Source organism: Macaca thibetana, chromosome 12, assembly GCF_024542745.1.
Source record: "Macaca thibetana thibetana isolate TM-01 chromosome 12, ASM2454274v1, whole genome shotgun sequence".
Lineage (NCBI taxonomy): Eukaryota > Metazoa > Chordata > Mammalia > Primates > Cercopithecidae > Macaca > Macaca thibetana.
Window position 1 is genome coordinate 125794742 of NC_065589.1, and position 25743 is coordinate 125820484.

Here is a 25743-nt window from a genome sequence, read left to right on the forward strand (position 1 = left end):
AGAAAATCAAAATGTCGGCCGGGCGTGGTGGCTCACGCCTGTAATCCCAGCACTTTGGGAGGCCGAGGTGGGCGGATCACAAGGTCAGGAGATCGAGACCATGGTGAAACCCCGTCTCTACTAAAAATAGAAAAAATTAGCCGGGCGCAGGGGCGGGCGCCTGTAGTCCCAGCTACTCGGGAGGCTGAGGCAGGAGAATGGCGTGAACCCGGGAGGCGGAGCTTGCAGTGAGCCGAGATTGCGCCACTGCACTCCAGCCTGGGCGACAGAGCGAGACTCCGTCAAAAAAAAAAAAAAAAAAAAAAAAAAAAAAAAAAAAAAAAAGAAAATCAAAATGTCATTTTTCATATTATTAGCCCTCTTATTTCCAAGAAATAATAGCCTACCTAAAATAGTGACACTAATAACAACTGAATTTGATTAAATTCCTCGGTTCATAAATGTGGTTTTGTTTTCTGAGTAAGGAGGCGGGAGCTGGTAGCCTTCCTCTCTGAAGCAGGACCTCTGTGTAGGCTGCAGGAGGCGCTGTGGTTACACATTCTTCCCTCAGCACCAGATGCTGCTGTGTGTGACAGGGGTTTTGGAGAGTGATGTCAGTTACCCCCATCTCCAGTGTTCATCTGGACCATAACCAACATATCAGTTCATGAAGCAGTTTATTTAGAGGTGTAACAGAATTAAAACATTTGCCTCTGTCAGTTAAGTGTAGTTTTGTAGGTGAGGAATGCCCCTTCTTTTCAGTGATAACTTAATAAGCTGGAGTAAGTACAATTTTTCATTTTCCATGACTGAGCATCTCCCTCTGCCTAATTGAGCCATTAGTTAGCTCTGCCATAAAGAGCATTTAGGTGTCTCGTGATTGACTCTACATCATGTGGAGGTTAAATCCATTGGAAAACTGTTATTAATTTTCTGCTTTTGTTTGGCAGCATAATGATGCTATCCGTGCTGAAGAATACCAAGACTCCTGTGAAATTCTGGTTCTTGAAGAATTACTTGTCCCCCACATTTAAGGTTTGTTTCGCAGAGGAAGGGAAAACATTCTTATTAAGGAGATATTTACTGTATATGTTTCATGACTTTTGTTTTATCTGTATACTTTAGCAAATTTTCCATTTACTAAGATACCCTAATTTGGTTGCATATTTCTATTTTGGTTATTCTTCCAGATTGGTCTGTTTGAGGGAAACAGTTAAATTGTGTTTAAAGCCGGGCGCGGTGGCTCAAGCCTGTAATCCCAGCACTTTGGGAGGCCGAGACGGGCGGATCACGAGGTCAGGAGATCGAGACCATCCTGGCTAACACGGTGAAACCCCGTCTCTACTAAAAAATACAAAAAAAAACTAGCCGGGCGAGGTGGCGGGCGCCTGTAGTCCCGGCTACTCGGGAGGCTGAGGCAGGAGAATGGCGGGAACCCGGGAGGCGGAGCTTGCAGTGAGCTGAGATCCGGCCACAGCACTCCAGCCTGGGTGACAGAGCGAGACTCTGTCTCAAAAAAAAAAAAAAAAAAAAAAAATTGTGTTTAAAAACTTGGATAATAGAGTAGGAGAGCGTGTTGTTGTTGTTATTAGGAGTGGTGTCTTAGGAGATAACGTTTCCTTCCTCGGAAGCCTGCGTGCTTGCTTTCAGTTAGAAAGCACAGCAATGGTTTACATTCAGGAGCATGACTGGTGTGAGCATGAACCACTCCCAGATGATGTATGGAAGTCATGCTTCCTCTGTGCCAAACAAAACACGTCCTTGGAATGCTTTCTGCATTATTTATATCAGCCAGTATTTGTCATCTAAGTTGATTTATTTGCATCCTTTTTTTTCCTGTAGAATTTACTAAATGACTTTTAATATATTCAATAACCATTCTCCTTGATAAGCACTTTCCTGCTGGGCCCCTAAAGGTGCTTGTACTTAGAATCTGAAAGACTTATTCATAAAGGACAACGTATTTGTCCAGAGTTCTGGCTTTGCAGTGTTATTCCCCGGATTAGATCTGGCCTTGAGGAAGGCTTGTCATCAAGCTCGGTAAATGCCTTACTGAAATCAAGTTCAGACAAATGGGCTTAAAGTTCATGTGCGGTAAAAACACACACAGAGGGATGTACATCTAAAATCCTTCTCTTGAACATTCTCTGATTTCATGTGGTGACCAGAAGTCATAAAGAAATGGGGATTTCACACAGGTTTATATCTGTTCTTCTCTATAGTTATGAGTGGGTCAGGGCCAGTCTTTGTAAGACCACTGTTTTGGTAAATGTGTTTTATTTGTCCCGTATCATGGTGGTTGGCTTACATTATGAAAGCAGTTTTCTTAATCAGAAGAAATGATTATTTGTTGTTCTCATGTCTCAAAACAGGAGTTTATACCTTACATGGCAAACGAATACAATTTTCAGTATGAGCTTGTTCAGTACAAATGGCCCCGGTGGCTTCATCAACAGACTGAAAAACAGCGCATCATCTGGGGCTACAAGATCCTCTTCCTGGATGTACTTTTCCCACTAGTTGTTGACAAGTTCCTGTTTGTGGATGCTGATCAGGTAGGCCCTTAAAGGCCAAGTTTTGACAGTTTGTATTAAAAGCAACAAATTGCTTCTTTTTAAATGCTATTTTTTTCCAGTTATGGAAAAGGACATGCTTATTTTACATTTAGAAAATATGGAAATATGTATCACACAGATGTGATCACTTTTTAAACATTTAGCTCATCTCCTTTACATCTTTTTCTCTGTCTTTTTAACATCGTTGTGATAACATGATGTGTGCAATTTTGTATCTGACTTAATTCATTTAACTTGAAAACTAAAAATTAGAAAATTAACGTTTAGCAGTGCTTGTCATCATCTCTAATTATCTGCCCAAAAGGTAGGAGTTATTGTCACGGGTAATAGACGAAACTTAAGTGGATGCATGGCTTTGGCAATAGGGAACCTCCGGATATTCTTCCAGCTGTCAGGGTTTGACTTAATGAAAGGGAACATGTGATTTTAGAGCGTACAAACTCAAACAGCATAAATGTATTTCTGCCCACAGCCTTCCACTTCAGCCCAAGCGGGCGGAAACCTGAGTCAGCCACCTGAGTGGAAGGATGTAATGTGTGTGAAAGTCACTGGGACGGAGACTTCACTCACCTCTTTGGAATTCTCTTCCACTGGCTCAGCCTGAAGTGTGCCTTCCTGATTCTAACATAGCCACATTTAATCCTTGTTGAGTACTTAAGATGGGCAAGGCATTATTCTACATCTGTCCATCCGTGTGTTAACTTACATAATCCTCCCAACAACCCCATGACATAGGTACTGTCATTATCTCCATTTTATAGATGAAGAAACTGAGGCACAGAAAGCCTAAGCAATTGAAATTTGTTTTATTCCTACTGCCACACACCTTGCTAAGCGTCTTATATGTTAGTGAGTCAACCTACTAACAAGTGGAGGAAGCAAAGTCCATCTGCCGGTAGTGCCTGTGCCACTCACCACTGAGCAGCCTTCCATGCTGCTTTAAGCGAGCCACTCTGTATCTTAAGAAAACGGCATTAGAGCTGTCTGCATGGTTGCTTAACGAATGACTCTCGATATCCTCCAGATTGTCCGAACAGATCTGAAAGAGTTGAGAGATTTCAGTTTGGATGGTGCTCCTTACGGTTACACTCCCTTCTGTGACAGCCGAAGAGAAATGGACGGCTACAGGTTCTGGAAGTCAGGGTACTGGGCCAGTCATTTAGCTGGGCGAAAGTATCATATCAGGTACTGAAAAGAAGCACTCCTAACACCGTGATGGGGTTTTCCTAAAATTGATTTTGTGTGGTTAAAATTGTGAATAGGTAATACATTGGTATGGTTGAAAAATAAAAATTATAAAAAATACACAGTGGCTGGGCGCAGTGGCTCATGCCTGTAATCCCAGCAGTTTGCGATGCCTAGGCAGGCAGATCACCTGAGGTCAGGAGTTCAAGACCAGCCTGGCCAACAGGGCAAAACCCTGTCTCTACTAAAAATACAAAAATTAGCTGGGCGTGGTGATGGGCGCCTGTAATTCCAGCTACTCGGGAGGCTAAGGCAGGAGAACTGCTTGTACCTGGGAGGCCGAGGTTGCAGTGAGCTGAGATCACGCCACTGTACTCCAGCCTGGGTGACGGAGAGAGACTCCATCTCAAAAAAATAAAAATAAAATAAAATAAAATAAAATACACAGTGTAAAAAAAAGTCCTAATCCTGTCTCTCTCTTTCCTACTCAGTTCCTGTTCTCACAACAGATAACCTCCCAACTTTTGACTGTCTGTCTTTCCAGATTTTCTTAATTCTTACAGAAACAGCTGTGAATGTGTATTCTTTTTTCACACAAAATATGCTACCTATTTATACATTTTGTAACTTGGCTTTTTTTTTTAACTTAATGTCATATACATCTTCTAAGTGAATAGAAAGAGACCTGATTCCTTTTCATAGCTGCATATTATTCCAGTGCGTGAGTGTTATTTATAGTTTTTTCCTATGACCTACCATGTTGCAGTGAATAAATAAATTATTTTTCATATCAGATATGTTTGTGGGATAAATTCCTCGAAGTAGACCTTTTAGGTCGAACTGTGTGCATTGTTACATTTCTAATGAGCACTCCATTCTCTTCTCTGCGAGAAGTGTGATTTGAAGACGTGCAGGGAAGAGGAGCCTGTAGAAAGCGGCTCGTGCATCACTGCTGGGGTGTAGTGATGGCGGCTTCATTCTTTACAGTCCTGGTCCAAAAGAACTGTAAGGACTGAAACACTCTGGGATTTTTTTCTCTCCCTTGTAACATTGAAGACATCATCAGGATATCATTGAATAATAGTTACCAGTTACTATGGCTTTTATTACTGCCGCATTTGCTAGAAATCTTTTGTCTGAGATTATTTCTTTTGGATGGCAAATACGGAACAGTAACAAAAGCATGGCACAGGATAGATTTTGCAATGACTTTCTTAGAGATCTTAAAGCAGCACAGTTTAACTCCACTGTAGGGCTGCAGCATACCTTTTCAAAGAAAAGCCGGAATATTTGGCTAGTGGCCTGTTCCATTATTCATGGGGTTTAGTTTTCCTGTCGTATTCCATGGTTGGTTGTAACAAGCGGGTCTTCTTTGTTCAGTGCACTATATGTTGTGGATCTGAAGAAGTTTAGGAAAATAGCTGCTGGTGACAGACTCAGGGGACAGTACCAAGGTCTGAGTCAGGACCCTAACAGCCTTTCAAATCTTGATCAAGTAAGTGTCCATTTTTTATGGTTAACTGTGAGTGGCGGGTATACAGAGTTGCATCAGAAAATGAAGTATTATTTGTGTCCTCAATCATCTCCTCTCAAGACGGTGTCTTGTTTTTTCATGGTGTGTGTGTGTGTGTGTGTGTGTGTGAGAGAGATTTTTATCTACCCTCAAGAGAAGACGTATCAGCATGAAAAATGTCATAGATCTGATGCTGGCTGGGGAGAGAGATGGAAGGAGGATGCTGCCTCTCTGAACCATTAGCATATCTTTGTATTTTGTACTCAAACTAACCTCGTAGGTTTGTTTTTCTACCAGCTTGGGTCAGTTTGTTTTTCTGCTGTAGGAACTAAATAGCTCAGGATTCGTAGTAGAGAATCACAGTATAGTATCACAACTTCCCCTTTTTCTATGTCAGAAACCATGATGTGTTTCAAGGCTAGCTAAATTACTGTTTGTTAATGTGAAGCATTTTTCAGAGGTGAGATTGTAGTTTAAGGGTTTTGGATACATATTTCACATATTTTAAGCATTTTGTTTTGCTTAAGTCTACTTAAATTTTTTTAAACCTTTATTGTGATATGTAACATCCATAAAGAAAAGTATACAAAAAACATGCACACATATTCACATACATCCAGGAGTTATTGTGAAGCAAATACCCAGATACCACAACCTAGTTCAAGAACTAGAGCATTCTCAGCATCCCAGAAGCCACCCGTCCTCCCTAACAAAAGTGTCTAGCATCACGACTTTTATGGTAATCATTTGCTTTTCTTTATAGATTTACTGTTGAAGCCTGTATCTGTAAACACGAGTTTAATTTGTTCATTTTCTTCTCTTCTATCACCGTGGAATAGTAAAAGATAAATTTTTTTTTTTTTGGAGACAGAATCTCACTCTGTCCCAGGCTGGAGTGCAGTGGCATGCTCTGGGTGGCACTCACTGCAGCCTCCACCTCCCGAGCTCAAGCAATTCTCCTGCCTCAGCCTCCTGAGTAACTAGGATTACAGGCGCGTGCCACCACGCCCGGCTAATTTTTGTATTTTTAGTAGAGACGGGGTTTCACCGTGCTGGCCAGGTTGGTCTCGAACTCCTGACCTTGTGATCCACCCGCTTCGGCCTCCCAAAGTGCTGGGATTACAGGCATGAGCCACAGTGCCTGGCTCTACTTGCTTTAAAATTTGTGCGATACCTGGTATCTTCTAATTTGTGGAGCGACTGTGGATCTGATTCTGTTGTATTATTTCTGTTATTCTTTTGTTCATATTATCTATCACATATCTGTTTATCTTCTGTAGTGTGTCAGGCGCTGTTTTTGCAGAATTATTTTGGGAAATAATTTGAGTTCAAAAATGGTATCACCTAACAGTTTTTGTTTCTCTCTCTCTTTTTTTTTTTTTTTGAGATGGAGCTTTGTTCTCGTTGCCCAGGCTGGAGTGCAGTGGCACAGTCTCGGCTCACTGCAACCTCAGCCTCCCAAAGTAGCTGGGATTACAGGTGCCAGCCACCTCGCCCCGCTAATTTTTTTATATTTTTAGTAGAGATGGAGTTTCACCATGTTGGCCAGGCTGGTCTCGAACTCCTGACCTCAGGTGATCCACCCGTCTCGGCCTCCCACAGTGCTGGGATTACAGACGTGAGCCACCGCGCCCGGCCTGTTTGTTTCTTTTTGTCACACTTTTTGTCAGAAACTTGGCAATGGCTATCCAGGAGTGTTTTAATCCGTTTTAAAGATTCTGATGATTGGAATTTGAGCTGCATTCTTCTCGGGCCTTTTCTGGCTCACTCGAAATCGGAGTGTATGTTCTTTTGGTATGCCAACCCAAAGCAAAGGGTTTCGCTAGAACTCCCCTCAACCGCCACAGATCTTCCATACAAAGCTTTGTTACCTCAGGCCTGAGTAGCTGTCGAAAGCCTCAGAAAGCCTCACCAAGCAGCATAGATCCTGAGGGAAAAACCTGATTCCAGAGTTATCTTTTCTGGCCGTTGTTCTCCCCCGGACCAGTAATTACTGTCTTGTAGTTCTCTGGTGCCTTCAAAAGGTGTGTGCTTTTTGTAATTCATTCAGCTATTCTAGTTTTCCTCAGGAGGTGAGCTAGTCTCATTTACCTAAGTCCACCAATGCTGAAAGTAGAGTTCTCCTCTTTTTCAAGCAGAGTACAGAGTTGGAACTCATATTGTGTTCTTGATTCAGCTTTCTATAGCAGTACCACAAGGTCAACAGTGTGTAAGACTTTTAAGTGAAATTAAGATAAATCAAGATGAGTATGTGATACCTTAATCCACCTTTCTTTTTTTTTAAGACAAGGTCTCACTCTGTCACCCAGGCTGGAGTGCAGTGATGCGATCGTGGCTCACTGCAGCCTTGAACTCCCAGGCAAAGGCGATCCTCCCACCTCAGCCTCCTGAGTAGCTGGGACGACAGGCTTGCACCACCAGGCCTGGCTAAGTTTTTGTAGAGATGGGGTTTTGCCATGTTGCCCTGGCCAGTCTTGGAACTCCTGGGCTCAAGCGATCTACCCACTTCAGCAGGTATTTTTAAATTTTAGTTTGTTGACAGGGTTTTGTAGAGAAGTATCTATTTGTTTTTGTACCATCATGGAACATTCTTTACGAGTATGGCAGTCAATCATTTCTGTACATTTCCTTGTTCCACGTAAGTCTTAGGACAGTGGAACATTTTATTGTGGCAAAGTCAGAAGGTCTCCTCAGAAAAAAGGTTTAAAGCATAGAGTAGAATTGGCTAGAAAATATGTCACCTATTTGGGAGCAAGTCTCAAAAGACGAGGTAGATTCAGAACTTCCTTGACAGAAGCCTGTAAAATTTATGAACCACCACTCTAGTTGACGTTTAGAAGTCAGTAGGAGTATTTTTCTTAGGATTGCCCTAATGAAGGGAGGGTTAGGTGCAGGCTATTTGTAAGTTTTAAGCCAGAGCTTTTCAGTTGCTTATTATGGGCAGATGTTTTATGGATCCTCTAAAATTTGTAGTTTTGAATAATTTCTCTAAGGCATTGGTAAGGACCTTTTCCATTTTAAACATTTGTGATTGGCATGTGATCCGTAACGAGCAGGTGTACACATCACTGATGTTCTGTGCGTTTAAGCTCCCCATGAACTAGCTGGGCGCAGTGGCTCACGCCTGTAATCTCAGAACTTTGTGAGGCTAAGGTGGGTGGATTGCCTAAGCTCAGCAGTTTGAGAGCAACCTGGGCCGCATGGCAAAACCCCGTCTCTAGTAAAAATACAAAAATTGGCCAGACATGGTGGCGGGCCCCTGTAGTCCCAGCTACTCAGGAGGCTGAGGAACAAGAATCTCTTGAATCTGGGAGGTGGAGGTTGCAGTGAGCTGAGATCGTACTACTGCCCTCCAACCTGGGTAACAGAGCGAGACCCCATCTCTCTCTTTTTTTTTTTTTTTTTTTTTTTTTGAGACGGAGTCTCACTCTGTCACCCAGGCTGGAGTGCAGTGGCCGCATCTCAGCTCACTGCAAGCTCCGCCTCCCGGGTTCCCGCCATTCTCCTGCCTCAGCCTCCCGAGTAGCTGGGACTACAGGCGCCCGCCACCTCACCCGGCTAGTTTTTTGTATTTTTTAGTAGAGACAGGGTTTCACCGTATTAGCCAGGCTGGTCTCGATCTCCTGACCTTGTGATCCGCCCGTCTCGGCCTCCCAAAGTGCTGGGATTACAGGCTTGAGCCACCGCGCCCGGCCGCATCTCTCAATAAATAAATAAATAAGTACCACCAGAACTTTAGATACATGTGTTTTATTTTTATTTTTAACCAAACAGGATCTGCCCAATAACATGATCCATCAGGTGCCAATTAAATCCCTCCCTCAAGAATGGCTTTGGTGTGAAACGTGGTGTGATGACGCCTCTAAGAAAAGGGCAAAAACCATTGATTTGGTAAGTGTGTGCAGTGCTTCTGCATGTTCATCCAGTGGATGTATGAGCGAATCATGATTAATGATTTTTATTTAGATTCTTAAATTTCAGAATTTCCTAGATTCTTATTTAGACTTTCTCTGTGATTGTATAGTTTTTGTCAGGGCTATAATTATCTTAGAGAATATTCTTATAAATATTCTTATCTTATAGAATAAGTATCGTTTGTTGTATAGTAAGTATAAGTATTTGGTTTTTCAGGGCTATTCTTACAGAATATTCTTACCTTATAGAATACTTCAGTGGTTTTATTTCCCCACTTACGTTAGGAAACCAAACCCCTGAGCACTTAATGGGACTGTTCCCACGACTTACAATCTGCTGAGCCGCTCCTTGGCTTCCAGTTGATCTCTGCGCCTTGTAGTTTTTCCAAATGGACTTTTACTTTTTCTGCCTTCCAGTAGCCACTCACACATTCTTTGCAGATGTAAATACAGCTTTCCATAGCGCACTACCATATTGCTTCCGGTAGTGTATCATTTGGTTCCTTACAATTGTGTTTTTGTCTAGTTAGGACTTGTAACCCAAGAACCTTTGAATTCTCTATGATGTGGCCTTTCTTCAACTCAGCTGAAGTGTGTTCTTTTGGTTTTCACAGTGTAATAATCCAATGACCAAAGAGCCCAAACTGGAAGCAGCCGTGCGAATTGTCCCAGAGTGGCAGGACTACGACCAAGAGATCAAACAGCTCCAGCTCCGCTTTCAGAAGGAGAAGGAAACGGGAACGCTGTACAAAGAGAAGGCAGAAGAACCCCGCCGAGAAGGTAAACACAAACCGCTGGCTTTGGGACAGTACTTCTTTCCATTTGTGATTTGTTTGTTGTAAGGACAATAGAATAATGGATAAAAGGAAGAGAAAAATCTCCTATTGATTCTTCCATTCTGACATCGACCGGTGTATATTTTTCATTTTCCTTTTATGTTGGTCTTCTAAGCAGTATTTAGTAATGCAATTGCCTTTTTTTTTTTTTTTTTTCAATTTTCTTGTGAGGAAGAGAAAGGGATTTTAATTATGATTATAATTATTTAAGTTCATGAGTTTTGTGATACATAAACCAAACCTTTTGTGGAGTTCTTGTCAGATTCCTTGTTTTTTTCATTAAATCTGTCAGTGTACTAGTGAATGAATAAATTTAGATCAAGACAAATATGTATTTGAAAAAACTATTCTTTTTTTTTTAAGACAGAGTCTCACTCTTGCCCAGGCTGGAGTGCAGTGGCATGATCTTGGCTCACTGCAACCTCCACCTCCCAGGTTCACGCACTTCTCATGCCTCAGCCTCCCAAGTAGCTGGAATTATAGGCATGCACCACCATGCCCAGCTAACTTTTTATTTATTTTTTATTTTTTGTATTTTTAGTAGAGACAGGGTTTCACCATGTTGCCCAGGCTGGTCTTGAACTCCTGACTCAAGTGATCCACCCGCCTCAGCCTCCCAAAGTGCTGGGATTACAGATGTGAGCTACTGCGCCTGGCCGAAAAAAGTATTCTTTAAAACAAGCATGTTGGGATGGAGATGGAATGCTTGTATTTAATTTAGCGTTAAGTCTTTTAATGTTTTCCCTGTTGTGTGTGTCTTGAATAATAGCTACTTGAAAAAATCATTAGAATACGAAAGTGACTTAAAATATTAATAAGCTGGGCTCTAGATTTAAGAAAAAATTTAAACGTATTTACTTTTAAACTGTCACATAATAATTGTACATATTTGTGCAGTCCATAGTGATATTTTGATATGTAGATGGGCTCTGGATTTTTTAGATTTATTCTGCTTTAGACGAATTCCAAAAAAGTGCTGGGCGCAGTGGCTCATGCCTATAATCCTAGTCTCTCAGGAGGCTGAGGTGGGAGGATTGCTTGAGCCTGGGAGGTCAGGGTTGCAGTGAGCGACTGCACTCCAGCCTAGGTAACAGAGAGAGAACCTGTGACCGAGCAAGACCCTGTCTCAAAATAAAAATATCCAGAACATGGATCTTGAGTGATTTGCCTGTATATCCCTCAGACTGTACTATGATACTAAATATCACAGCTGGAAGGTTACATAGTAACCATAACAATAATTAATTCAGATTCGTCAGTAAAACCCTGAGAATTTCCATAGATAAATGGGCAAAGAATGTGGACACACTGTTCAAGTAAGAGGAAACACAAATCATAAATGAATTTGAGGAAACAAATCAAATTAAAGCGCTCCGTCACTAGTATCTGCGACGTGGAAGAAAACAGACATAGTGATAATGCCATTTGTTTGGGAGATGGTGACGAAACTGTTGTGGATCTACCTTGATGAAGCTTTGTGCATTCGAATCGCCCTTGTTGAAAAGCAGTACACCTGCCATTAGAAGCCTTCAAGGCGTTATACCCTCAGTAATTACTCTCTTGAGAATATATCTTAAAGAAATAATCAAGTTATATACATGAAAAAAATTTATTTTACTATTACTTGTAAGCCAAAAGCATTAAAAACAGTTTAAACATCCAAGAATGAGCTACACTGATACACAGAAAATGTTTAGATGCTATTAAATGATAAAAGAAAAATCCCGACTAAAAAAATGCATGCATGTTTACTGAAAGTAAATATTGTATTTGTAAAAACAAGTCAGTTGGCAGGGCGCGGTGGCTCACGCCTGTAATCTCAGCACTTTGGGAGGCCGAGACGGGCGGATCACGAGGTCAGGAGATCGAGATCATCCTGGCTAACACGGTGAAACCCCGTCTCTACTAAAAAAATACAAAAAAAAAAAAAAAAAAAACCTAGCCTGGCGAGGTGGCGGCGCCTGTAGTCCCAGGTACTCGGGAGGCTGAGGCAGGAGAAATGGCGTGAACCCGGGAGGCGGAGCTTGCAGTGAGCTGAGATCCGGCCACTGCACTCCAGCCTGGGCGACAGAGCGAGACTCCATCTCAAAAAAAAAAAAAAAAACCAATTCAGTTGGAGTGGGATTTACAGATAGTTTCCATTTTTAAAAAATCCTTAATTTAGTTTTTGCTTTCAAAATACAGTACAAAAACACAAATCCCAAAGATGTAGTAAGTGAGATAAGATGGAGGTGGAGGTACAAAGACTAAGTTCCAGCGATGAAAAATGCCCACTCAGTGGTGTTTGTAATTTGAAGATCATCTGTTTTCTTTTCTGTGGTTCTCCTTTTCCTTAGGTCCTCAGAAACATGAAGAATTATGATCTCTGGAGAAGGACAGGAAATTACCCCGTTTGAAAAACAGTTTTTATACTAAATATTAGTTTTTTCTGATCTGTCTATACAACTGCTGATAAACTGGCTGGGCAAGAGTGCCACACCTTTTGATTCTGAGCATTTGATTCTGACTTCTGCACTCTGGTGGCCGCTGGATCTTTGGGATTAAAGCTCTATTGGAATTGTACCTCAGAGGAAGACCAAGTGGCTGATCTTCTGGACTCTGTAAAGAGCATTCTTCTAGCCAGAGGGTGGAACGGCAGCAGCAACTGGAAGGAAATGGGTTTTTTGGTGCCCACACCCAAGAGCACACACATGCTGCGGTGTCTCAGAAAGCAGGGCCAGCTAAAGCCGCCATGTTCTTCCTTACCTCAGTTTACCTGCAGCCTGCGCTGCGCTGCAGATGCCCATGCTCCCCAGGGTCTGGCCGGCAGAAGCTCTGTCCAAGGTCCACACATCTCCAGGTTGATGCCAACATGCTCCTTGTGCCCTCCCCACTTTCTCTTCCCACGCATTAGGTGCATTGTTTAACTGAAATCCAACCGACAATTGTGTGTCAAGGCTGGTTCAGTGCGGTGGCTGGGCAAATTAATTTTGGGCTGGGATGGCGGTGGGTTGCAGTGAGGGTAGGGAAAATATCAGGAGTAGGAACGTTCCGGGGGTTATGGGAAGGGAAGGAAGACCAGAACTGGCCATCCTCTTTTATAATCCATTAGTAGCACCACGGCTCATTTGAAATGAAAATGTTACACTTATTCCCCACCCAACCACAGTGAACTTTCTAGGAAATTGTTTTGAAAACAAATTTTATATCTGTGAAAGTCTTTGCTTTTTCTTTCCACTTTCTAGAAAAGTCTGTTACCAGTTTCCTTACTGGATACAGCCATACTCAACCTCCCTCGTATCCAGCCCGTCAGGATCAGGGTCAGGCTCCCTCTAGACGAGCATCGCATTGTCTGCCCTCTCCTGCGCGGGATTTTCTCTCAGACCCAGGGGACATTGCCTTGGACTTTCCTCTACAAATGCCCTCAGATCTAAGACCAGGAATGATTCTGCTTGTGGAACATGTGGCTTTCTGTCCTGTTTTCCTTTTATTTGAGCACTGCAGGTTACCTTTGGCGCCCACAGCAATTCTGTCTTCATGTCTCTGCATCATGAAGCCCCATTTGCCTTTAGTCCCTGCTTTGTGTGTCTTCACTTCCACAGCCAGTGTTGCCCCTCGGGGCAGCCTGTGCTGGTGAACGGGCTGTCGAGTCTTGGGTATGTTGTTGGCCTGAGTGGGCGTGAGGCCTCGGCATCTGACTCCATCTGCCAGGCTGCAGGGCACAGCAGCACTGGCATAGACAGGCACGCTCTGTCTTCCAATGTGCACCAGCCTTTTCTTACATATTTTGCCTGTTTTTAAAAAATAGGAGAGGGTGCAGATGGATAGCTGTGCCCTCACCCTTCTAAGCCAGGTAATATATTGATGTGCAGACTTTTTAAGGAATCTTAAGTTTTATCACAAATATCAAGTAATTTATTTTTTCCATTTTCAAATACAAAAGTTAGCCTAGGAAGCCTCCCAGTCATCCCGAAGGACCTTTTGACTTTGCTTTTATAATTCAAGAAAAAATTGAGGGGATTAACGGGTACAAGGAAAACAAAACAAAACAAAAATTAAGGAGAGGAGAGCTCAAAAAAGGATAAGAGACTGAAAAGGCACCTCAGAATGGCTGCTGTGGGCAGAGTCTGTGGCATGACTTTTCCCGCCCTGCCCCTCTGGTCAGAGCAGCTGAGAGATGGAATCAGTGAGATTAAAAAACTTTTGTTTGGCCAGGCGTGGTGGCTCACGCCTGTAATCCCAGCACTTTGGGAGGCCGAGGCTGGTGGATCATGAGGTCAGGAGTTCAAGACCAGCCTGGCCAATATGGTGAAACACCCTCTCTACTAAAAATAGAAAAATTAGCCGGGTGTGGTGGCGCACGCCTGTAGTCCCAGCTACTCAGGAGGCTGAGACAGGAGAATCGCTTGAACCCGGGAGGCAGAGGTTGCAGTGAGCTGAGATCGCGCCACTGCACTCCAGTCTGGGTGACAGAGCAAAACTCCGTCTCAGAAAACAAACAAAATAAACTTTTGTTCAAGCTGCATCTTCACACTGAATGAAGCATTCAGAGAGGTGGCTGCTGCTGTCCACAACTGTGGGCAGAAGGGTGCCTTTTCCCGGTTTATCGTCCAGGAGGTTGAACGGGAAATACTCAAATCGCCGAGGTGTATGTTTTCCAGATGCTGGCCCCCATGGCACCTTTCCCCATGTCTTTCTACCAAGCCTCTTATGTTTGTTCTATGCAAGGAAGACAAAGAGTAGACCATGTTCTCTGTGTGCTGTGTATGTCCTGGTGTCACTCATTGCCTCTTCTCTGTCACCACCCTGACAAAAGTCAGCTGAATAGTTGACTCTGAATAATGCAAGACCCAGCTTACTTCCGGAATGGTCCAGGACCCTCCTCCTCCTGCCAGTTTCTTTTTTGGTTCATGTGGCATAGTCATCTTTCAAAATTAACTGAATGCCCCAGAAAATGATGTTACCACTAAAATATTGTCTTCAAGAAGGCATACTGTAACGGAAAAGATAGGTAAGAGATTTTTCCCCCAAAAAGTAAGAATTGATTGTGTTGAATGTTCAAAGTCTGGAAACTGTTCACAGTATGTTGTTCTTAGCTGTTATTTATATATAATGAATTATTTTCTCTCAATCATGCCATAGTGGAGACTTTTGTTTCTGAGTAAGTGACAGAGTAATATGAAATACTGTGATACGTCAGAGTGACATGCAGCACCATGAGCCTGTTTTTGTGTTCTGTGAACAGTGGCATTTGGTTGAGATCAAAGCCTGTCACAGCTGCTGCTGGGGGTGTGGGGATATGCCAGAGTCCTGTGTTTGGTTTTAGAAGTTTACTGAATGTTTCCCACATGGAGAGTAATGGATGGCATGTTAGTTTCTGTAAGAGTGATAAAGTTGTACATCTGTCATTGTTGCATTTCAAATTGAACACATAGATGCTTGCCTGTCTACTTGGGTGAATGCCTCGGGAGAGCACAGATTACATGCATGATGTATGTTAAGAAACAGATTCCGGCCAGGCACGGTGGCTTAAACCTGTAATCCCAGCACTTTGGGAAGCTGAGGCGGGCAGATTATGAGGTCAGGAGATTGAGACCAGCCTGGCTAACATGGTGAAACCCCGTCTCTACTAAAGATACAAAAATTAGCTGGGCATGGTGGCGCACGCCTGTAGCCCTAGCTATTCGGGAGGCTGAGGCAGGAGAATCACTTGAACCCAGGAGGCAGAGGTTGCAGTGAGCCAAGATCGCGCCACTGCACTCCAGCCTGGTGATAGAGCGAGACTCCGTCTAAAAAATAAATTAAATTAAAAAAAAAAAACCGGTTTCCATAAATGGAGCTTGATTTGCTCGGCTGTCCTTAAGCCCTCATGAGGTTTTTTTGTTTTGTTTTTTTTTTTTTTTTTTTTTTTTTTTTGAGACGGAGTCTCGCTCTGTTGCCCAGGCTGGAGTGCAGTGGCGCGATCTCGGCTCACTGCAAGCTCCGCCTCCCGGGTTCACGCCATTCTCCTGCCTCAGCCTCCCGAGTAGCTGGGACTACAGGCGCCCACAACCGCGCCCGGCTAATTTTTTGTATTTTTAGTAGAGAAGGGGTTTCACCGTGGTCTCGATCTCCTGACCTTGTGATCCGCCCGCCTCGGCCTCCCAAAGTGCTGGGATTACAGGCGTGAGCCACCGCGCCCGGCGAGGTTTTTTGTTTGTTTGTTTGTTTGTTTGTTTGAAAGAGTCTCATTCCGTCACCCAGGCTGGAGTGCAGTGTGGTCACCCAGGCTGGAGTGCAGTGTGGTCACCCAGGCTGGAGTGCAGTGGTGCGATCTTGGCTCACTGCAACCTCTGCCTCCCAAGTTCAAACAATTCTCCCGCCTCAGCCTCCCGAGTAGCTGGGATTACAGGTGCCTGCCACCATGCCCGGTTAATTTTTGTGTTTTTAGTAGAGACGGGTTTTACCATGTTGGTTGGCCAGGCTGGTCTCGAACTCCTGACCTCGAGTGATCCGCCCACCTTGGCCTCCCAAAGTGTTGGGATTACAGGCGTGAGCCACTACATCCGGCCAAGCCCTCGTGTTCTGAACCTTGTCAAGGCTCTGCGTGAATGAGTTTTCATCTGATTGTGGGGACCAAGTCCCTGAGTAGAAGGCCAAGAGCTAGGGACAGGGGGAAGATCCTGGCCCAGGTGGTAGAGAGGAAAGAACTCCCAGAGTTTCCCTTAGCCAGGAAACCTACTCCACTGACCCCGTGACCTGGACAGTCAGATGCCACCCTGATAGTGACAAGTGTAAAATGACCCCCTTCCTCCCCCACCCTCCGGAAGTCTAGTTAGATACTTGAAAACAATCCTTTTCTAAAATTGCCATACCTAATTTGGCCTGAATGATTAAAAGAAATAACTCAAGAGTTACAAGGGAAAAAAGAAAAAGAGTTACAAGGGCATTCTAGTCTTTTTCTGAATAGAATATTAGTACTATGGTATTGCATTTCATGGGAGTGGAAATGTGTTGGTAAAGCCACCTGATGGAAGCCTTCTCTTGGTAACAAAAATGGAGGGTGTATTATGTGCAGTTATTTAAATATTTGTATTCCGTTGTTGAGTGTGTTTTCTTTTCCCCCCGAGACAGAGATTTGCTGCTGTTGCCCAGGCTGGAGTACAATGGTGTGATCTCGGCTCACTGCAACCTCTGCCTCCTGGGTTCAAGTGATCCTCCTGCCTCCACCTCCCAAGTGAAGCTGAGATTACAGGTGTGCGCCACCACGCCCGGCTAATTTTTGCTTTTTTTTTTTTTTTTGAGACGGAGTCTCGCTCTGTTGCCCAGGCTGGAGTGCAGTGGCACGATCTCAGCTCACTGCAGCCTCTGCCTCCCGGGATCAAGCGATTCTCCTGACTCAGCCTCCTGAGTAGCTGGGATTACAGGTGCCCGCCACCCGCCTGGCTAATTTTTGTATTTTTAGTAGAGACAAGGTTTTGCCGTGTTGACCAGGGTGGTCTCAAACTCCTGACCTCAAGTGATCCACCCACACTGCTCCCAAAGTGCTGGGATTACAGGCGTGAGCCACTTCGCCTGGCCCATTGTTGTGTAATTTTAATAATTAGTTTTTTAAGTACTTGATTTTATGGGCACATTTTTGTGGGATGATTGGAGTTAATCAAATATAGCTTGTCATGTGTGTAGTTTGGTAAGATGACTTTTTTAAATTCATGTTTTCTCTGCCTTGAGGTAGTGAGGGAAAGATCTTAATCAGGATTTTGGTAATTACCTGAATTCAAACAAATTAGACATCATGAAGTTCAGTGGTGGTTGGTATTTCAGGGTATACACCTGAAATGCCTGGAGGATACAGATTTCTCGTTCATTCTTCGGTCTTTCATTTCTCTGTATACAGAAATGACACTTCTGGGAGGCAGTAGTAGCAGGAAGTCTATGAATTGAGTAGAGGGTCCCTTCCCTCAGGCTCTCATTGATCAGTGACAATTTATAAAAACAAACTACAAGTCTGCGTGCGGCAAGCAGCCACCTGCTTCCTAGAAGGAGCCCATGAAGGTTAAACTCCATGGTCAGTGTTCGCAAGCGCCGGGCATGGTGGCTCACGCCTGTAATCCTAGCACCTTGGGAAGCCTAGGCGGGCAGATCACCCGAGGCCAGGGGTTTGAGGATTTGCAAATGGTCCTCTCCTGAGTCTTTCACAGATACTCAGCAGTGCAGGGGCCGGCCGGGGAAGGTTGCAGTGGGACAGGAGTGTACTGTGCGCCTTGCCTTACTTGTCACCTTTGAGATTTCCAGAGAAATGGGCGTAACAATTCTTAACAACAACAACAAAAAGCAAAACACATTCACCTAAGGTTGACAACAAAAGATGATCTCAAGTACCATGTTTTTCAGCCAACCAGTTATTCATGGTAATAACAAAAGAAAGGTGGGAAACTGTTAGAATTTTTAAGGAAACTATGTACTTTCTTTATGAATATCCAAATTTACTGTAATCCTGCTCCATTAAATGCAACATTGTTGTCAGGTGCTGCCCTTGCTTGGGAACAGCATTGGGCTTTTAAATGTCTGCAGAATCTCTGCACTCGAAGGGAACTGAGAAGGAACTTCGTGGTACTGTAATGAAAATAAGGTCTGCTCAACAATAAACTTTTCCTCTCTTCTCTACACCTGCGCAGTCATCCGGCGTTTGTGTTTAGGGAGGGCAGATTGGTAGACTGCAGAGTCCGACCTGTTCATCTGGTGGAAGCTGCAAACCCGATGGAGGAACGAGGGCTTTACCTGAGTCTTGTTTGCTGCTGGGGCTGGCTTCGGGTGGCAGCCAGTTCTTTGGAATCTGAGGATAGCACCCAGGTCTCCTCCAGGTCCTCAGCCTCTGGGAGCTGCCCCAGGCAGAACTCGGCAGGCTGGCATAACGGGTGGGTTGGGAGGGGGAACCTCAAGGCAAGAAGGTGTCATGAGACCCCTGGGCCCGCGGAGTTCCTTAGGCGGGTGGCATGGACTTTGCATTTTGCCAGTTCTCTGAGCTCCTACTCCAGGGTGGATATGCATGGAGGATGTAGGCTCTGTGTGATGATGGGGAGGGCGGGGAGGGGGGCCTGCTGCCTGTGAGGGCACAAGAGAGGGCCCTAAGGTGCAGGAGCAGGGACTTGCTGGTCAGGAACACCTGCTACCAGGAGGTGGTGCTCAGGTTGCAGCCTGAGGACTAAGGAGGGCGATCCCTGTGGGCGAGGGGTGGGCAGAGAGGAGGAGCTTGAGCTAGTGTCACCGAGGGGGTTGCATGGAAGCCTGCTCATGGCCAGGAGAGGGGGAATGGGTTTGATCCTGGGGGCACAAGAAGGCCCCTGAGGGGTTTAAACTGGGTGCTGGCACGAAATGGGTCTTGTAGTAAACTTTGTATTGAGGTCTGTAGCACATGTTGAAAAGGACATAAACATACACCTTGATTGATTTTCACAAAGTGAAAGCACTAGCGTATCTATCATCCAGATAAAGAAAAGGAAGTTGGAGTTTATTTTAACATTTAAACATCTGATTACAGTCTGACTTCCAGGAAGGGCACAGCAGCTTGTATCAGACCAGCCTACGCCTGATCATTACACGCACTATTGACATGCACTGAAGCCTGCTGAGATATAGGCAAGAGGGAGGGGACCAGCCATCAGAAGAAGGGAAGCACATTGGGTCAGAGCCACATCTGAGGGGCTGTTCCTCATGTGGCTCACAGGGAATGAAACAGAAGGTGGCAGTCTTACTAGGCCCAGGAGCCAAGTCACTTCAGGACATTCTTGGCAGCTGCACACTGGTGTGGGGGCACATCCCAGAAAGGAGGAAACCACAGAAGCCCCCAACTTTGCCTTGTATAGTCTCGTCAGGTTCTTGGCGGGTTCCTGTGTTGTACATAAACAGGGCAGAATTCCAAACGGAAAGCCACACTTGGAAGGCTGGAAAAGCTGAGCAGAGATTTCAGAAGATGTGCTGGGGAGAAGAAGTTTAGAGTTCATGTTTCATCAAATTAGAGGAATTTGGTAACTATTTCAGACTTTCCATTGAAAACCCAGGTTGTAGGCCTTAGGATTAGGACCACATCACAGAACTCCAATCTAGGGTCTAGGACTGAGAGCAAAACTAAAATAGACCTACCTTCATAAAGCCTAAAATGAAGGCTTAACAGAACTCTACTAAAACAAACAGTTTTTGTGGGAAAAAACTGAATCTAGAGTCTCTGTAGTATATGTCATGCGCGTCCGTGTGAAGCGACCGCCAAACAGGCTTTGTGTGAGCCACATGGCTGTTTATTCACCTGGGCGCAGGCGGGCTGAGTCCGAAAAGAGAGTCAACGAAGGGAGATGAGGGTGGGGCCGTTTTATAGGATTTGGGTAGGTAAAGGAAAATTACAGTCAAAGGGGGGTGGTTCTCTGGCAGGCAGGGTCACAAGGTGCTCAGTGGGGGAGCTTTTTGAGCCAGGATGAGCCAGGAAAAGGAATTTCACAAGATAATATCGCTTAAGGCAAGGACCGGCCATTTTCACTTCTTTTGTGTTGGAATGTCATCGGTTTAGGCGAGGCAGGGCATTTGCACTTCTTTTGTGATTCTTCAGTTACCTCAGGCCATCTGGGCGTACACGTGCAAGTCACAGGGGATGCGATGGCTTGGCTTGGGCTCAGAGGCCTGACAGTAGATTATTCAGAATGTCCAGTATATAACCATGTCAGTAGGCATGAGAGGAAGTGGGAACATGTGACATGTAATCAAGAAAAGAAATCAGGCTGGTGCGGTGGCACACACCTGTGACCCCAGGACTTTGGGAAGCTGAGGTGGATGGATCACTGGAGCCCAGGAGTTCGAGACCAGCCTGGGCAACATGGTGAAACCCCATCTCTACAAAAAATACAAAAAATTAGGCAGGCGTGGTGGTGTGTGCCTGTAGTCCTAGCTACTCAGAAGGCTGAGGTGGGAAGATTATTTGAGCCTGGGAGGGTGAGGCTGCAGTGAGCTGTCATTGCACTCTAGCCTGGGTGACAGAGGGAGACCCTGTCTCAAAAAAACAACAAAATCAAACCACCCATAAATCAAGGTGTTGAAATCATTCAATAAAAATGTTAAAATAATTATAAACGTTTTTCTTAGACATAAGTGGATGCTTTTTTTATTGTCCTTACTTTTGATATGTCCTGAGTTTGTTTGTGTGTGTATATGTGTATATATATATGTATTAATTGACGAAGATTGTGTATATTCAAGCTGTACAGTGTGATGATTTGCTACACATGTGCATTGTGTGATTGTCACCACTGAGTTAGGACCCCATCCCCACCTGTGCTGCACATTAGATTCCCCAGAATTGATCTTTTTTTTTTTTTTTTTTTTTTTTTTTTGAGATGGAGTCTCGCTCTGTCGCCCAGGCTGGAGTGCAGTGGTGTGATCTTGGCTCACTGCAACCTCCGCCTCCCAGATTCAAGCAATTCTCCTGCCTCAGCCTCCTGAGTAGCTGGGATTATGGGCATGCGCCACCATGCCCGGTTAATTTTTGTGTTTTTAGTAGAGATGGGGTTTCACCACGTTGTTCAGGCTGGTCTGAAACTGCTGACCTCGTGATCTGCCTGCCTCAGCCTCCCAAAGTGCTAGGGTTAGAGGCGTGAGCCCCCACGCCTGGCCTATTGCTCAGGCTTAAGTGCAATGTTGCAATCTGGCCTCACTGCAACCTCTACTTCCTGGGTTCAAGCAATTCTCCTGCCTCAGCCTCCCGAGTAGCTGGGATTACAGGCACCTGCCACTGCACCTGGCTAATTTTTGTATTTTTAGTAGAGATTCACCATGTTGGTCAGGCTGATCTGAAACTCCTGACCTCAGGCAGTCCGCCCACCCTGACCTCCTAAAGTGCGAGGATTACAGGCATGAACCACCACGCCCAGTCCCCACAGAACTTGTCTTTAAACTGAGAGTTTGTGCTCTTTGATCAGCATCTCCTCATTTCCCCATTTGCAGAAGAAAAGTCAGTGAACTTGAAGACGGGTTAATAGAAAGTATCTGAATTGAAAAACAGAGAGGAAGAAGAGATTGAAAAAGAGTGAGCAGAGACTCAATAAACCGTGAGACAGTATAACAAATGCGTAACTAGAATCCCAGGAGAGGAGAGAAAATGTGGCAGAAAATAAAAAAAAAATACGGAGAAATATTGGCCAAAATTCTGTTTTTTAAAAATGTGGTTTGGACCCAGTTTTGAGGCCCTAGCTTTGAGGTCTTGGCTAGAGGCCAGTCAGTCCTCTAGAGCAGCCAATCAGGTTTACGCCCTGAACTACCTCCCTTAGGTCAGGCTCCAGGCCAGCACCCTGACACCCCAGGGCGGTGTCAACCTGCAACAGTCCCTGTGGCCCAGCGCCCGCTGAGATTATTCTAGTCCGCCTCAGTCTGCTGCCCCTGCCTCACCTGCTCCTTCCTGGGAAACCACAATCAGGGGTCTTGCCCACATTCCCCTGGTCCCGGTGCCCCATAACCAGTGGTCGCTTCCCCTGAGTGGCCCTGCGTGGAGTGCTGTTTCTCCCCAGGGAACTGAGCGCGCCATGTCAAATTTACCGTTTCTCTCTTGATCTGCATCTGGCCTCATCGGAATCACCAGCCCCTCCCCTCAAAAGCAGGATGAATATAAAGAAGGCCACACCTAGGTGCATCATAGTCAGATGCTGAAAACTAAAGATAAAATCATGAAAAAGCAGTAGCCGGGGGAAAAAACACCTGATGTGTAGGGGAAAATGACAGCTGACTTTCCATCAGGAATGGGGGAGTGACATCACGGAAGGCTGAAAGAAGAGCTAACATCCTACGTGCAGGGAAAATATTCCTCAAAAATGAACTTGGGGCCAGGCGCGGTGGCTCACATCTGTAATCCCAGCACTTTGGGAGGCCAAGGTGGATGGATCACCTGAGGTCAGGAGTTTGAGACCAACCTGGCCAACATTGTGAAACCCCATGTGTACCAAAAGGACAAAAATTAACCAGGTGTGGTGGCAGGAACCTGTAATCTCAGCTACTCGGGAGGCTGAGGCAGGAGAAACGCTTGAACCCAGGAGGCGGAGGTTGCAGTGAGCCAGGATCATGCCATTGCACTGCAGCCTGGGTGACCGAGGGAGACTCCGTCTCAAAAAAAAAAAAAAAAAAAAAAGTTGGAATAAAAACATTTTGGAGTAACTGAATGCTGACAGAGTTCATTGTAGGAGGCAAGTACTACAAAAAAGTGCTAAAAAAAAAAAAAAAAAAAAAAGAAAAAAGGCTCCCAGCGGGGGTGGTCCCAAGAGTTGGGGTTCAGTGTCCTCCAAGCCCTGGTCCTCTCCAATGGGCCTGGGTTCCACCCCGCCTGACCCGTTGTGCCCACCCTGAGGTTGGCTTCAGCGCTAAGGAAGCCCACAGTATTGTCGAAGAGTGTGTAGATAGGGTTTCAGCTGGTGAAGATTATAATCACAACAATATCAACCAAGCATAGTGGAACAATCCTTAACACATCTGGTTAAGTTGGGAAAAGCTTGTAAATATATTGTGACCTGTGCAGTGGTCCAGAAGAGCACACATGGCTTTCAAACAGCCAGCTCCTGTTTTTGGAATACCACATCTGATGGAACCTGTACCATAAGATGGGAGAACCAGACCATGAACTGTATTGTCAACATTTTTGCCATTGCTATTGTTCTGTAACTGACTAAAAATGTTGGGCTAAAGCCATTAATTTAAGAATTAGTGTATCCTGGCCGGGCGCGGTGGCTCAAGCCTGTAATCCCAGCACTTTGGGAGGCCGAGGCGGGTGGATCACGAGGTCGGGAGATCGAGACCATCCTGGCTAACATGGTGAAACCCAGTCTCTACTAAAAATACAAAAAACTAGCTGGGCGAGGTGGCGGCGCCTGTAGTCCCAGCTACTCGGGAGGCTCAGGCAGGAGAATGGCGTGAACCCAGGAGGCGGAGCTTGCAGTGAGCCCAGATCGTGCCACTGCACTCCAGCCTGGGTGACACAGCGAGACTCCGTCTCAAAAAAAAAAAAAAAGAATTAGTGTATCCTTTCAAAAAAAGAGTAATATTTATTAGTGTGCTAGATGACAAGCATGCAATTTGTAAGCAAAATGCTGTAATCCCAGCACTTTGGGAGGCTGAGACAGGCGGATCACAAGGTCAGGACATCGAGACCATACTGGCTAACACAGTGAAACCCCGTCTCTACTAAAAAATACAAAAAAAACTAGCCGGGCGTGGTGGCGGGCGCCTGTAGTCCCAGCTACTTGGGAGGCTGAGGCAGGAGAATGGCATAAACCCGGGAGGCGGAGCTTGCAGTGAGCTGAGATCCGGTCACTGCACTCCAGCCTGGGGGACAGAGACTCCGTCTCAAAAAAAAAAAAAAAAAAGAAAAGCCTGCTATCAGCGATTACTACTATTAACATTTTCACATATTTGCATCTATATCCACATATACATCTATATTAAAAGTACGACATATTGTATCTACTACTTTTCATTTATATTTATTTATTTTTGAGACAGAGTCTTGCCCTGTTGCCCAGGCTGGAGTGCAGTGGACGATCTCAGCTCACTGCAACCTCTGCCTCCTGGGCTCAAACGATTCTCCTGCTTCAGCCTCCAAGTAGCTGGGATTACAGGCACCCACCACTGCACCTAGCTAAGTTTTGTATTTTTAGTATAGACAGGGTTTCACCATGTTGGCCAGGCTGGTCTCGAACTCCTGACCTCAAATGATCCCCCCGCCTCAGCCTCCCAAAGGGCTGGGATTAAAGACAGGAGCCACTGCGTCTAGCCTTGTATCTACCACTTTTTAAAAGACAGTTTTACATAGCAATTTTGCATATGAATGCAGTTGTATGTCTCTTCAGGTCCTTTAAGCTGCGTGTAAGAGAAAGCCCTGCTCGGGCTGGCATACCCACTCAGAAAATATTCTAATGCTAACACATCAGAAGCCAGAGCGAGGATGGTCGTCTGTCTGAAAGGTTCAGGTGTTCCGAGATGTCCTTAGGTCTCAGGTTCTTCCTGCCTCCCTGCCCCGTCATCCATAGCATCAGCTCTGTGTTAGGATGGCTGCCCGCAGCATGCGGCGCTACATGCTCGCTTGTCCGCATGGTGGGAGGACCTGGCTTCCCACAGTGATGACCCTGGATTTAGTGTCAGGAGAGACCTTTCCCGAAGACTGGCAAACCTCTCCTGTTCCAGAGCCAGCCACTTGGCACAAACCAAGCCTGTCCCTTGAACTGAGGCTAATTACTCAGCCTCGTTACTGCTATTTCAGGTGGGCTGGGAGAGGGGTGTGGCTTTAGCATGTCCATCACAGTGTGCACCACCAAAGTTCAAAAAGTCAAGTAGTGCTTAAAAATATCAATGAACCGGCCAGGCGCGGTGGCTCATGCCTGTAATCCCAGCACTTTGGGAGGCTGAGGTGGGTGGATCACTTGAGGTCAGGAGTTCCAGACCAGTGTGGCCAACATGGTGAAACCTCATCTCTACTAAAAATACACAATTTAGCCAGGCTTGGTGGCGTGTGCCTATAGTCCCAGCTACTTGGTAGGCTGAGGCAGGAGAATTAATTGGACCCGGGAGGCGGAGGTTGCACTGAGCCGAGATCACGCCTTTGCACTCCAGCCTGGGCAACAAGAATGAAACTCCATCTCAAAAAAAAAAAAAAAAAGAAGGAAAGAAAAAAATACATATATCTCAATGAGTCTGTGCGCTGTGGCTCACACCTGCAGTCCCAGAATTTTGGGAGGCCAGGGAGAGCAGATCAGTAAAGC

General features: G+C 45.1%; 2 protein-coding genes across 7 annotated transcripts in view; one reads left to right on the plus strand and one right to left on the minus strand.

The window, feature by feature from the left end:
* UGGT1 (UDP-glucose glycoprotein glucosyltransferase 1) overlaps window positions 1–15426 on the plus strand; it is a 108277-nt gene extending 92851 nt beyond the window's left edge. For 5 of the 6 annotated variants that reach the window (XM_050751577.1, XM_050751578.1, XM_050751576.1 and 2 more), the window contains 7 exons: window positions 930–1014; window positions 2352–2534; window positions 3580–3740; window positions 5121–5235; window positions 9028–9144; window positions 9782–9947; window positions 12340–15426. In XM_050751577.1, the coding sequence (XP_050607534.1) occupies window positions 930–1014; window positions 2352–2534; window positions 3580–3740; window positions 5121–5235; window positions 9028–9144; window positions 9782–9947; window positions 12340–12365 (853 nt within the window). In that variant the 3' untranslated portion in view covers window positions 12366–15426. Of the gene's footprint in view, window positions 1–929; window positions 1015–2351; window positions 2535–3579; window positions 3741–5120; window positions 5236–9027; window positions 9145–9781; window positions 9948–12339 lie in introns of those variants that run through there. The other variant, XM_050751580.1, reaches the window with a different exon arrangement.
* POLR2D (RNA polymerase II subunit D) overlaps window positions 1–25743 on the minus strand; it is a 471659-nt gene that overhangs the window by 333014 nt on the left and 112902 nt on the right. The window lies entirely within an intron of this gene.